We start from the raw sequence: 14,162 nt of genomic DNA, 5'->3' as shown, positions 1-14,162 counted from the left end.
GACACCTTGACTTTGGGTTTCTGGCCTCCAGAAGCACGAGAGAAAAAGATGTCTGTTGTTTTGAACCATCCGGTAATTTGTTCCTAACTCATCCTTGAGGATACGGGGTGACTGAGCCCCACACAGACCAGCCCTGGGGCGCCCAGGGACTTGCCACGGGCATAGGCATTTGGCAGAGCTGGGGTCAAAGGCAGGACCTGGGTCAACAGGAAAGGGGAGTGCCTCTGGCTGAGGCCCAGAGGTGTTTCTGGAGTTTTCCAGGGGCAATAGCCACACTTATAGTTGCGCCCAGTGTAAAGGCCCCGAAGCAGGAGCAATGGGGCTCCCTCAGGTGCGCTGACCCCAGGAGAAGCCCTGGCTTCTGTGAATGCCTGGCCGGGGTGCCGACAGACGCACCACCCCACTCCATCAGATGCTGGTCTTTATTCTCTGGAATGGAAACAGCCTGCAGCCCCTCGACGTCCACAGCTGGCAAAACACATTCTTTAAAACGCAGAGACAAAATCAAAGAGTCATTAAACATCTGGTTTCATAAACTTTTGCCGTAAGAAACAACATGAATGGTACCCAAGCTTCACCCAGGGCGGGGTGCTAGGAGGCTGCTGGGGGCTCCGTCCCAACCACCAGCCAAGTGCATAGCTTCACATGCTTCTGAAGGTATGAAATGGCACACAAAGGCATCTGAAGACACGGGAGTTTGTTTCCTGTGGACATTTCTTTTTAAAAAAATATAATAACTTAGTTTGCATTTTACAGCATTTCCAATCAGTCAGTCAGGGAGTCCTTGGCCAGGAACTGATGGACACAGTGAGCCCCAGGCCATCCCCCTGATGCGAGCGTCCACCATGGCAGCAGTGTGGTCACTCTGTGCCCATCTCGCAGGGGTTCAGCCCCCTCTCCTCAGCATCCCTGTACATCCTCTGGAAGTCCTTGAAGCGTGGGGCACAGCCGAGCCAGGCATCGCCAAAATGCATGTGGCCAGTGAAGAGGAACTCCCCGCGCCCAGGTCTCACGCCACATTCCAGCAGTGTGGAGACGCGTCCCCGCCAGCCGCCGCCCTCAGGGGTGGGCCGGAAGACCCTACTCTTCTGCCGGTAGAGCCGGTTCACATGCAAGTGGATAGCCGACTCCTGCTGCTCCGGTTCGTGGGTGACATCCTGGATGGAGCCTCGGACCACTGCAGAGGGAAGGGGACTGGAGTCAGCCCAGCAAGCAAACAGCCCATGTCCATGCAGGAAGCCACCGGGGGCTGACACTGGACCTGCACCCCAGGAGTTCCCATTAAAAGTACGAGTCACCCACACAAGGCTGCCTAGGGGTTGTGCCTCCCACCCAGACGACATAAAGATATTTTTCTATGGAGGGCCGAGCCCCACACGTGGAGGAAAACAGACCACGCTGTGCACCAACTTTAAAGTCAGAACACGAAAAGTAACCACCGTCCATACACAAGATCAGACAAATGGGGAGGCCTGGATGGGAGGAAGCTGACAGGAGCAGAGGGGTAGGGCGGACGTGAGGATAGCTCAGGGCCACACTCGGGGACCCCTCCTGGCCCCATCCCCTCAGTCAGGGCCGGAAAGGGGACAGACACCTTTGCGTCCTCCACGTGGCTGCCACCAGGGCTGGGGGCCCAGAGGTCCAGCAGCAGCTCTGGGAGCTCACGTCCTACACGGGACAGTGCTTCTGTCAGCACCCCAGGAAGGCAGTGGAGACCTCAGCCCAAGCCCTGCTAAGGTGTCGAACTCCCGCAGCCATAGCTGCAGGGACCCTGGAGGTAGGCAAGGCTGGTGCCAGTGACTTGGAGAGCAGGGCCCCGAGCGCAAAGCAGGAAGATACTCCACAATCGCCCTAAACAGGAATCTCGGCATTCTCCCTGCTGTGCGCACGGTGACCACACGGAGGTCACATTAGTGGGCAGGAAAAAAGGCACCGTCCTACAGTCTCAGGCAGGGGGAGAAGGTGGCACTGAGTCCAGGGTCTTCAGCAAAGCGGCGCCCAGTCCCCAGGCCGCGCGGGCTCTGCCTACACGCTGAGCCGGCACACTCACCGAAGTCACTGGTGCAGACTGCCAGGAGCACATCGGTGTCGCTGCAGGGGCGGCACGGGGCTGGGGGGAGACCAGGGCGCAGGGTCAGGCGCGTGGCACGTGTGCACCAGGCGATGCCCTGCAAGTCCTCTGCAGCTGAGCAGCGGGGCCGGCGGGTGGGCGGCCCAGACTCGAGGTGTGGCCACAACGGGCCGAGGCCCTAGGGTCACGTGACACTGGGAGCGGGTTGTGCCCTCAGCCCCACTGGGCCTGTTGGCGCAGCAGTGCAGACGGGCACCTTCAGGACTCCTTCCCAGCACCACCACTCACACGAACCGCCCAGCTGACCCCAGCGCGTCCCTGACACCAGCCCGGCTGAGTCACCCCACTCTGGCCTCCATGGCTGCGCCCCAAAATGCCAGGGCAACCCACTCACACGCCACCCGCTCCCCAGGGTCCCACCTGCCACCACGACTCTGAGGGGGTCAGGCACCACCAAGAAGGACTGACCAGGGCGTGACACTAGGAGCCCGGGGGACGGTGAGGGGCGCACCCCCGCGGAGGCTCTGAGTCGGAGTCAGCCATCAGCACGGCCCCTTCCCAGACCCCACCCGGCTGGGGATCAGGTAGCCTCCAAATGCCTCCGGTCGGTCGCCTTTCCCAGGAAGCCCAGGCACGGGATCCGCCTGAGGCCCCCAAACCCAGGAGGGTGGCTCTCCCACCTCTCACGATCAGCTGCTGCCTGGCCCAGCCCTCTCCTCCTGTCACCCTACCTCCTCAGGCTGGCGGGAGGCCTCAAGAAAGGCCACGGGGAGACAGAAGCCGCGGTGACTCCCCTTGGACGGCTCAGTGTCCAGCAGAGGACATGGGAAAACACCGCTGTGCCCTGTGGCTCTTGAATCAGACATGCACAGGCCCCCAGCTCACCCATCTCGTTTCCGGGTCCGGCACAAGTTCTCAGACTCAGCGGGAGTTCACAGCACGAAGTCCGTGAAGAGAAGTTCCCCCTCTGCCCCCTGCTGTTCTGGGGCCCCAGCCTTCCCTGGCCTTCACACCACGGGCCTGCACAAGGCTGATCACACCAACACGCCTGGCTGGCGGCCTTGCAACCCCTGAACTGTTTCCCCAGGAGCAGCGATGCCCTGGGGACCCTCGGGGGCACAAGTCAAGCCGACTGGGGCCACAGCGATCGCCAACCACAGGGCCCAGCATGCAGGGTCAACAGAGGCTCGGCAGCGGGAGGCTGCCCTTGAGGGGCATGTGTGTGGGCAGCTGGCCTGTCACCCCTCCAGGGGCAGGGCTGGATGGGTCCCAACACGCCTGACTCCCAGGCCCAACCACCACCTGCCACCTCTACGGAGGCATCGGAAGGCGGAGCCGCAGAACAGGTGACCAACCAGGAGGACGGAGCGCGTCCCCGCCCAGCTGCACACTCGTACCTCAGCCCGCCTGAGGGACTTGGTTCACCTGTGTAGACCCCTCTTTAAAAGGGAGGGTGGCCAGCTGGGGTCCCCCATGCCTCCCGCCCCCTGGGGGCCTGCTGCTCAGCTGGGCCTGACAGAGGGGTGCCTGGCACAGTGACCTGCCACCGAAGCACATTTCATCCTAACCCATGTGGTGGGGGGCACGTGGCCGAGGGGAGGCTTCCCATGCTGGCTGGCTCCCACAGTGCTCATGGTGTCAGAGGCCCCAGTCAGGGGTCCCTCTGCAGGTGGGAGGCAGCCTCAGCCACCACCCAGTGAGAAGGACTGCCAGCAAACCAAGCCCACAGTGACCACAGCCTGTCCCTGGCTCGCCTCACGGAGCAGCTCCTGCAGCAGGGGGCCTGGCCACGCACAGCTGGGGTAGGAGGGAAGACAGGGTCCACACCCACTGTCCAGAGGCACGCCTCAAGCTCTGAGTCAGCTGTGACAGCCACAGGCGGCACTGCAGGAAGCCCAGGACACATGGATCAGCCCCCAAGCCTGGGTTGGCATGTCTTACCAAGCCCCAGGCCCTCGTCGTGTCCTAGGCCCTGGGGCCTTGGCTGGCAGCTGAGAAAGGTGGTGATGGGCTTGTCCCGGGCACCCCTCCCTGGCTCACATCGGCCCCACTGCAGCAAGTGTGGGCACTCCAGTGGCCTGGGGGAAAGCTGCCAGTGGCCTTCAGCCCCTCCAGCCGAAGCTTAGTGTTGATGCCACCGAGAGCTGAGTTAAGAAAGTGCCACGCTGGAGGCCACCCTCTCCTCACTCTGGGCTTTACAAAGCATAGGTCACCTTCGTGGAAAATCCAGTCTGTGGACGCCAAGAGAAGCAATCTGGAAACAATTATTAATCAGAGTTGGGCTCATAAAGGCTGTGGAATGTGCTGGTTTTGGACACACTGCGTCTTGTTTCCTTACCAGGCAGGACAGGGCGGGGGTGACCAGCGGGCTGGCTGGGACTCTGGCCCATGGTTCTTGGAGAGGGAGGGCTGTGGGGTGTGGACGTCTTAGGAAGATTACTCTGGAATGTGCATAAAATGAACTGAGCAAAGAAGAAAAACAGGGTCAGGGAGACCAGCTAGGGACCACGGCAGGGACCAGGAGAGGAGGCCACGGGGAGGCCTTCGCAGCAGGCCTTCAGCACAGGAGAGGGAGCCCAACGCCAGGAGAGGCATGCAGAGGACAGGCGCTGCCCCAGAGGGTGGGCTGCAGGTTCAAAAAGGAGAATCCCACTGAGGACACCTGCAGGATGGGCACAGCCAGAGATGGTGGTGTGCAGCGTCCTGAGGGGCCAGGGCAGGACAAGGACGGACTCAGCGGAGAGCTGCCAGGCTCTCGGGTGCCCGCCTGTCACAGCATCCTGGCAGGCTGGTGTCACCCGTGGGGGCCGGCTGGCTCTCCCCTCCCTCCCTCCTCCTGGCAAGGAAGCTGTGGAGGCCACGTCCACCTTAACCCCAGAAGTCTGGACAGGATGAGACAGAAGCAATCATACAACAGTCACAGTGTGGAGAAGCTGGTGCGAGAAACCCAGCCATTCCCCGGGAAAGCGAAGTCCTGCCCTCGCGGTTTCCAGGATGTAATGAGGACTCTGCACATCTTCTGAATTGGCTGCTTGCCCCCCGCAGCCCACCGGGGCCACCCCACCCTGAGGTGCCTCAGCAGGGGCTCTTGTACTTGCTGGGCCCACCTACAGGGACCGTTCACCCCAGGTCAGACAAGAGCAGGTTCTAAAGGGAAAGGGGAGATGAAGCCATCAGAAACCGAGACCACGCCACCCCTGCAGGCACAGCACGCTGGCCAGTGACGGGAGCCACCTGTGCTCCCTGCCAGCACGGGAACAGCATCCTGCCCATGTCCTCCCCCAAGCAGTGGGGCTAAAACCCTCCCATCTTCCTGCCTACCCACCAGGAGACTGTGGGGTGGATACGTAGACAGACCAGACCCTAAAACCCAGAGCACAGATGTGGCCAAGCTGGTGTGCCCCTGCTACATGGCCCCGAGTAGCAAAAGAACAGACTGGAATCCAGGGCCCACCCAGACTGCCCTGGACACACTGAGGTGGGGTCTGTCTCCATCCCCCAGAACAACAAGCCCACCCTCTCTGGATACCCCACAGGTATCCCAGCCCACTGGGTGAAGGGGGTCCTGGTGGGGCCTTTTTCCCCAAGTGCACTGAGACCGCAGGGTGGACAGTCCCCAGAGAGCCCAGCTGGACCACCGCGAGGCCTCAGCTCACACGGAGCTTCATCATCAATCAGCTGGATCCGGCTACATGCTCACTTCCACATCCTGCCAGAAGTTTCCAGTACCAAGGGAAGGAATGTCTGCTTTACCTGGGTGCCCGGCGAGGCCCGCGGCGGGGTTGGAGGCGCAGGGCGCAGGCCTGCTCCTCCTGAATGTCCCGGGCACCTGTCAGGGAGCAGCCTGCTCTCCTTCCACACCTCCCTTCCCGCCTCTCCGCCCCAGTGTGTCTAGCTTCATATGCAGAAGCTGATTGTGCAACCTGGATGTACGCACGGCCAGCATGCCCTCCGGGAACCCAGGGCGCCCGGCTCCACAGCAGTGGCAGAGGCAGGGCAAGGCTCACACATGCCTCTCTCAGGGCCTCCAGCCCACAGAGCCTCTTTTCTCTCACATCAGCACAAACTAGAGCTTGTGATGCATCAGTGGGGGAGCAGGCTCGCCCGCCTCCCCAGCAGGTAGGATCACAGAGGGCGAGCGCTCGCCTCCACTGCCGGGCATCTCCTTCAGGAGGGGAGGCAGAGGAGGGCCCAGGTGTGCAGCTGCGGTTGCACAGAATCTGGTAAGAATCACACTGCAATGTGGAACGAAGCTCAGGCCAGAAGAAAATGGTGACCAGCCACCAGACATCTTTAAGAGCAATTAATTTAATCCCTGAAAGGGACATTAGCAAAATTCTAACTCTTGCCCCAATCAGCCTCCATGGCCAGAAACACTGAATTTGGGGTTTTTCCCAGATTCTGATTTTACTGCTAGTTTATTATCTCTAGGGCCCCCAGAGTGAGGCTGGGGTCTCCTCCCCAGCTCTCAGATTCACCCTAATCACTGGTGATCAAGATAAAGGCTGTTGTGGTTAAGATTTTATTCTGGGCCTGGGGTTCACAGCAGTCCTACATTACCACAGGGTCCTACCTAGGCAGTCAGGCACTTGGCGGGAGTGGGGGTTCCTACCTGGGCATCGGGCATTGGGGGGGCTCCTACCTGGGCATCGGGCATTGTGGGGCTCCTACCTGGGCATCAGGCACTGGGGGCTCCCACCTGGGCATCGGGCACTGGGGGCCTCCTACCTGGGCATCGGGCACCGGGGGCTCCTACCTGGGCATTGGGCACTGGGGGGCTTGGGTGGTCCTACACTGAAGCTCTCTAACAGAGAAAGATTCAAGGTTTTGAAATCTGATCTGAGCCAAGAATTTAGAACAATGGGATGTGGACTCACATTCAGGAGGAAAATCTACACTTCAAATCCTAGCAATCTGCCTTCCCCAGTTGAAACCATGTTCACCCAATTCACTAAAATGGAATCATACTGTTCTCGGGGTGGCCCACCTCAGAACCAGCTATTTCCAATTGGTACTGCTGATGTCAGGGGCTGGGTCACTCTGTGCTGGGACTGCCCCATACCCTGTGGAGTCTTTGCAGCACCCCTGGCTGGCCTCCACACTCCCTTGCTCGCATCCTGGCTGCTCACCCCAGGAACAGCTTCCTGGAACCTGCCCCCAGGAAAATCCAAGCTCACGTCTTCTCCCCAGAAGGCATCGTCTACCGACCAACTCACTTTGGAACTGACGGGAACAGGGCACCTGGAGCCCCGCCCGGCTCACCCCACACACTTGGACCCCACGTGGTTGTCTGCATCTCAGAGTGAGGCTGTGCTTAGCCTGGGTGTCTAAAAGACTAGGACCCTGAACTCACTCATGGCACAAGGGCCAAGACCTGCCCCGTGTAAGAGTTCCTGGGGCCATGTGCACCTCCTCTTTCATGCCCATGGACCTTTCCAGAAACCAACACTGCCCTCCACACAGGGCCCTGAAAGCTGTCTGCTTGCCTCAAAGGGAAAAAGGAAGGCAGACCCAGAGCCAGCTCTGCCTCCACGTGCATGCCCACAACCTTGGCCGCAGGGACCCCCCGGAACCATCACAGGCCTTTCAGAGGAGATTCCTGCAGCAGAGGGGAGCCCCACCCGGGCTCCTGCCCCGAGTGCCCGGCAGCCCCTCTCTTGGCACCTCAGCTGCACACTGAAAAGGCTTTACCGACACCCACCCAAAGCACCTCTGACACCCGGCGGCCCAGGCTTGGGACACCCCAGCTTCACACCCCCTCTCGCAAGCAAGTCAGCCATGGCTCCCACCTGAAACTCCTCATTTCAGGGGCTGCAGCTGACATCAGAAAACTCAGAAAGTCTGTATTAGAAGAACTGTCAGGACAGTCTGGCCGATACCAGCCCCCATTTCAAATCGGTCGAAACGAGTCCATGGAGACCAGTGTCACGACCACCACCACTCTCGGCTCCGACCGGTAGCCATCCCCGGCAGACATCCGTTCGCCCTCCACAAAACTCCCTGGGAGACCAACATCGCTTTGCCAAGGCCCAAATGCCTGGAATGGTAATGCTCACTGCAGGGGCAGCCCCCTGTCCCCATGGGCTGTCTGGACAGAACCTCCCAGCCTGAAGGAGCATCATCAGAGAGGCCATGCTGAGGAGGGGCAGGCAAAGACCAGAACAGTCCGGCAAACGGGCCTGCTGCAGGCCTGAAGCGGGAGACCCCCTGCCGCCCACCCTCCGCAGCCCCAGGCACACTCACCCGACAGAGCGTGCAGGTCCAAGCCTGCACGTGGGCCGGCCAGCTCGTACTGGAAGCCGGTGGTCCTCCTGCTGATGTCCAGCTGGGGCGTTGCCTCCACGAACAGCCCGCCCTGCTCAAAGCTGAAGCACCGTGCCTGGTGGGGTCCATGCACCCCATCCCGCACCAGCAGCTTCAGTTCTCCAGTTTTTTCCAAATAAATATTGGCCCCCGAGGAGCCCCTGAGGGGCTTGATGCATAGAGTCAGGTGCAGGGAGGGCGAAGTGTTGGGCCGCATGTTGACGATGAGAGCCCCAGTCGGGTACATCCACTCCACGGTGCCCGCAGAACAGCGCAGGTACACCTGCTCCACCTCCTTCCTGTGAGCCTCATGCGTCAGGCCGCTGTGGAGGATATGCCATCAGCCGGGGCCTGCCACCCGCCTGCACCCGCCCCAGCACCCGAGCAGCCCTGCACCCACAGACAGGATGCCACCTTTCCCTCCCTGGATGGGCCATTTCTGCGGAGGGGCAGCCTCGTGGCCCTCCACCCAGCTCCTTCCAGCGTGCCTGCTCCAGACAGTCAAGGTGGGATGAGCTGGAGCTCTAAGTGCAGGAAGCCTTCACTCCCAGGCCCACTGGGCACCCCTGTACTCAGTGTGCTGGCCTCAGAGTCTGGGGCACACACATCCTCGGGGCCCCCCTGCCTTGGGGAGCTGATGGGTGCAGTAGATGTGAGATCCAAGGAAGGGATGGATTTTCTGAAATACAATCATGGAAACACCAGCAGGACTTTGGCACCAACCCAAGTCCCAGGGGACCGAATGAGGGCCGGGCAAGCTGACGGGAGATTCCCACTGAGTGTGAAGAATGAGCGGCAGATTCGATTACAGGGGCTGCCTCGGAATGCAGCACACGTGACCCACATACTCCAGAGGGCGGCTTTTAGCCCCACTGGGAATGGTTGGAGCTCGTTGGTGAGTTCGTCCTGCAGGCCTCACTATTAGGCGTGTTTATATTTTCCTTAAGGTGATGATCTGACAGCTTTTCCGTTTACCTGCGAACCTAAAGACCCATTGCGAAAGTACTTGCAGAAGTAAACTTAAACATCATCAAAGCAAGACACAAGTGAAGGAACAGGTCCTCCACAGAGGGAAGGTGGGCAGGAAGGTGTGGGGGAGCCAAAGGGAGGGAGACGCAAAAAGTAAGCAGAAATTTGTAGACAACCAAGTTGACTTCACTCCTCATAAATGCTGAATAGGAGAAAAGGAGGTGTGCTGAGTCCTTGGTGAGACAGGCTTTGGGCAAAGCTGTCACGTTGTATCTTCAAGAAACTGAAACCATCAAAACACTGAAGTTCCTACTCGGAATGATAATGGGTGTCGTCAGTGTGTGCCCTTCCTTACGTCAACCACCGTGCAGCCCTGGGGCTCAGCCCTGGAACTCAAACGGGACCTGCAACTAAGTGTTTCATTACATGAAATTTGGTTCTGATCTTAGACAGGTTCACCCACATTCTTAGGATTTTTATGGGGGATAAACAATGTTATATTCAGAGCTCCAGCCTGCATGAGTTACAGAGCCCTTTCTGCAGAGGACAGAACATATACCATATGGTTTGCATTTACTGTTGGTGACTCATGCCCCAGGCCCCTGAAAACCTCACTTTTCATACGACGGCCAGCTGCAGGCTGGGGCTGCACAATCATCGTGCAGACCACATCAGAGGGAGGGTGTCAAGGAGGTGAACCCTCCCCTAACCCTGCTCCCCACCCCCACAAGACCCTGGGTCATAAGCCATCAGCCTGGCCTAAGATGCCTACCAGGGCCGCATGCTAACAAATTATAGTCAAAACTCATACTAGTTCCTCTGACACATATGTGGGGACAGGCATAATTACAATGCTGTGTGGAAGAAAAATTAGACTAAATGGTGAGTGGTTGCCACAGATGACTATAATCAGCTCTGCTTTTATGCAGCCAAAATAGACTTTATCATACTGTCCCTCCTCTCTTGTCTCCAGCCTCAAGGGACAGTTGGACTCTTGCCCCATGCCCAGGCACCATCCCTAATTCTCTCTCCCACAAAAACCATCTAGCCAAGCCTTCACTTCTGTCTTGGTTGGGGGAGGCAGGCCCTGGGAACCGATGGAGTAGAGGACCCACACCAGAAGCTTCAGGAACCTCTCACTAAGGCACCTGAATCCGAACCCTGGGGGGAAATGGGGAAGCCACCCTCTACCCCCTCTCAGGTGGGGTACCCTCGTGAAGCCGCTGCCCAGGGGGATGTGGACCTGAGTCTGAGGGCTACCGTCTCCCATCCTGCCCATATGACCTCATGTATCTTGTGGGGTGCAGCTGGCTCCATTTATTCCTAAGTCACTTGTCTGAAAGAGGACCAGGAAAAAAATGAAGGTACATGGCAGTAAAGAAAGTACCGTGTAAGTAACGTCTTCCCTGACCCGCAGAGGGGGGTCTGTGCCTGCCCCAGGCCTGCCACCCCTGCGTGTCCCCACTCTGCCTATTCTCTTGCTCCCCTAAAGCACCAAGATCAACAAGAAGCCAACTAGAGACTCAACACAGGGGGCTCACATTCATATCAATAGCATGTGATGTGTAAGACCCCTATTTGTATAAACATATCTACTCGGTCAGTAGCCCCACTGACTCCTCAGTCTGGGACCCATTGGGTCCTTAATGAGGTCAAGGCCTCATAGAAGATCTGGTTCCTACCAGAAAATCTAGCCAAATCTCTCTGTTTCCAGTGCCACAGCAAGCCTGAAGAAAGACCCTGTTTAACTCGTGGAAGATACAAAAGTTCACCACATATGTAATGATCACTGATGCTGGTGTTTCACAATTGTCTCAGGGTGCCTATGTGACATACTAACAGGAAAAGTAAAATATGTGCTTTCCGACACTGTGGTGAAGCTAAAGCAAACAGAAGACACCGTGGTGTTCTTAGGAAAATGAGAACACAGACCTCATCTTGGATTATTTAAACTGAATTAATGCACTTTTTCAAGAAGTCAGCAAGTTCACTCCCCAGGTGGACACACCTGTGGAGCACCTTTATGGAAAATACAGCAAATTCCAAATTGACTCAGGGACTTTTTGAAAGGGTCAGTATGGTGGCACCAGAGCCCACACCACTGGACCCACAGCCTGGCCCAAACCCTGAGTCACTAGAAGGAAAGTACGGCCTCTTGCTTACCAAAGTCAGGAAGAGCTTTGGACGGAGGGTGAAAGCAAAAGGCTCTGCTGCCTGGAGTCCAGCTCCCTACAGGGAAAGGCAGGCCGGGCGTGACATGCCAGCGTGGCCTACCAGAGCAGCGGGAAGGTTCACGGTCCACCTTCACAGCCGCAGCCTAATAAAGATCAGGGTGCTGTCCCACCCCTGCACAAGGGACAGGGATTTCAAAACCTCCTACTTAATTGCTTGGAAACACCCAGAAACACATCTCAGCCTGTCAAATGTGAGTGACCAGTGTCATAAAACGCAACTCCCGTCTTATCAAGGGATCAGAATCCACCGGGCTCGCACCACCCGTGGCTGTCTTTAGAACAGCTCGTAAACAGTCATAAATGCTGCGGCGCCAGCAGGCAGACCAGAACACCCCGGTTTCCACAGCAAGTATCTGTCAGCTGATCTGTGAAACATATTGATGACTGGGGGCACGAGTACAAGGCCAGGGGGCATGTGCCCCAGGAATGTGGCCTGGCTCCGTCTCCTCCCCAGCTTCCACCCTCTGCGGAGCTCCGCCTTTGGGCTGAGGGTGGACAGCTGGGGGCACCCAAGACGAGGGGTTCATCAGCAGCGATGGGGGAGAGGTGCCCGTTCTTCAGTCCCTGGACCTCAGGTAGACAAGAGGAATGGGACAGCAGGGGACGCCTTGTCCCGCTGCAGATACCTGCGGGCCTGGGAGCCGGCCAGCCCCTGACCAGCCCTCACAGCACCTTCTGGGCTCCTGGGGGACCCAGTCTGCAAGACCCTGAGGAGACACCAGCTCCTCTTCTGAAGACTTGGGGTCACAGGGTGGGACTGGGTTCTGTTTTCCATCTGCTGAAGCGGGACACCCCAAGACCTCCGTTTGAGGGGGCAATGAGCCACCCAGAAGAGGCTGCAAAGCAGGGGGTTAAATTAGCAGGGGGAAAGGGCAGCCCCAGAAGGGCATGTCAGCGGCAGAGGATGCCGCCAGCTCTATGCGGCTCCAGGCCTCCCCAGGCCAACCCACCCCAGCTCTGTGTGAGCCGGCATTTCTGGTGCACGGAGGGCTCCCCAACCTCAGAGTCCCTAGAACTGTGCTCCGGGGGGTGGTGAGGGAGGAGAAGGGAGCGGGGTAACCGCGGGGGCCACAGAACACCACCTGCAGGCACCCGAGATGACCAGGAGCGCCCCAGATGCAGAGCCCAGCACACTGCCACAGCCACAGCCTTCCCGGAAAACCGTCTTCACCCCAAAACATCCCGTGACACCCGTGCCTCAATGCCTGCCCGCGGGAACCTTCCTAGCAGACATCCAGGGGGCCCAGGCGCTTCAGAGGAGACGCGCCCCCCGCACCGCACGCTCGGCCCTCGGCACAGAACCGCCTTCTGGCCCGCGGCCGGCGCCCGTGCCCCCCCCCCCGAGTGGCGTGCCCCCTGCACCCCGCCCGCGCACCCTGCTCACTCATTCCCTTCTGCCTGTCACACTTCAGGCTTCAAAAGCCTCGGCTGCCACCGCGGAGGGGCGCGAAAGGGGGCGACGGGCCCGCGCGCTGCCAAGGGCGGCCTGACCTTCCCTGGGCCGCGCACAGGTGTCCGCCCGCTCGGACGTGGTCAGCGCCGCGGCCAAGCGCCAGGGCCCCGCGGCCTCCGCAGACCCGCCGCTCTCCGCGCGGGGCCTGAGCGCAGGTCCGCGGCTCGCGGGCGGGGGCCGCGCGGGGCAGCGGGCCGACCCCACGGCGCTGCGTCCAGGCACCGGGATGCCGCGGGCTCTTTTGTTCCGGCCCCGGGCGGGGGCCGGGACGGGAGCAGGGGACCGGGGGCGGCCGCGCGGACTCACCTCCCCCTCCAGCTGCACAGGTCACTCGAGTACTGCGCGCCCGCGCCTCCTAGCACGACCGCCAGCAGCATCAGCAGCTGCGGCGGCGGGCGCGGGCCCGGGACGGGGAGCCGCGGCCACCGCCGCCCCGCGCGCCCCTCGGCCGCCCGCGCCGCGCCCCGCATGCCCCTGCTGCGCCGCGGCCGCCGACCCCGCGTCCACGCCCGCCGAACAGACCCTCGACCCGGCGTGGCCGGGCGGCCGGGCTCCACGTCAGTTGGGTCACGTCGTGAGCCCCCCGTGCTCCCCGCGCGGCCGCCCGCCCATCCCGGCCCGAGCCAAGGCCGCCCGAACCGCTGGAGCCGCCGCCGCCCGCGCCTCTGAAGCTGGCAAGTTTGCGGAACGCTTCCCGGCTCAGCTGGGGGGCGGTGCCCGCCCGGACGCCCCGCCCCTGCCCCGCCCCCGGCCCGGCCCGCTCCCGCCCCCCTCCCCGCGCGCCCTGCTCCCTGGCTCAGTGCCTCCCGGGGCAGACAGGCGGGGACGCCGCCGAGAGGCGGGGCCGCGCGAGGAGCGGGCAGGAGGGTCCGAGAGAGAAGAATCGGGCTGGGAAGGAGAGTCTGGGTGGGAGCAAGGCGGGCGGCAGCTCGGGGCGGGAAGAAACCCGAGAACGCGGCCGAGGCGCGTCCGCAGCTGCGGGCTGGGCCCCACCGTGCAAACTGATCCCGGAACAGGCCGGGCCGGTTGTGGGTGACCAGCCTGAGCCCACCAGGGACGCTCCCGGCCCCAGCTCTGCGCAGAACCTGAAGGTGCTTTGCATGGGTCGGATTCGCCCGGTCTGCGGCCATGA

At 60.5% G+C, this 14,162-nt stretch overlaps 1 protein-coding gene across 2 annotated transcripts; it reads right to left on the bottom strand.

Annotated features, from left to right (window-relative positions):
• Positions 1–404: 404 nt before the first annotated feature.
• On the bottom strand, positions 405–13,708 carry METRNL (meteorin like, glial cell differentiation regulator). Of its 2 annotated transcripts, XM_036997121.2 has the most exons (4): positions 13,337–13,705; positions 8,315–8,697; positions 2,051–2,110; positions 405–1,177 (listed from the first exon to the last, which is right to left on the bottom strand). In XM_036997121.2, exons 1-4 carry the CDS (start codon positions 13,498–13,500, stop codon positions 861–863), a joined length of 924 nt encoding a protein of 307 aa, XP_036853016.2. In that variant the 5' UTR covers positions 13,501–13,705; the 3' UTR covers positions 405–860. The 2 variants fall into 2 exon arrangements, with proteins under 2 accessions (XP_036853016.2, XP_036853017.2); XM_036997122.2 differs by lacking the exon at positions 2,051–2,110 and having other exon boundaries at positions 13,337–13,708.
• Between the last annotated feature and the right edge of the window lie 454 nt (positions 13,709–14,162).

Source organism: Manis javanica, chromosome 4 (genome assembly GCF_040802235.1).
Source record: "Manis javanica isolate MJ-LG chromosome 4, MJ_LKY, whole genome shotgun sequence".
NCBI classification, from domain to species: domain Eukaryota; kingdom Metazoa; phylum Chordata; class Mammalia; order Pholidota; family Manidae; genus Manis; species Manis javanica.
This window is presented reverse-complemented; position numbering and strand designations above follow the sequence as displayed.

What these genes read in the sequence shown, in the direction of transcription:
- METRNL (XM_036997121.2), bottom strand. Translation starts at nt 13,500, where the DNA reads ATGCGGGGCGCGGCGCGGGCGGCCGAGGGGCGCGCGGGGCGGCGGTGG. An exon ending in GGACCTGCACGCTCTGTCGG is followed by an intron (nt 2,111 to 8,314) that starts GTGAGTGTGCCT and finishes GTCTCCCCCCAG; the next exon opens with CCCCGTGCCGCCCCTGCAGC. An exon ending in AGTCTGCACCAGTGACTTCG is followed by an intron (nt 1,178 to 2,050) that starts GTGAGTGTGCCG and finishes TTCCCTCTGCAG; the next exon opens with TGGTCCGAGGCTCCATCCAG.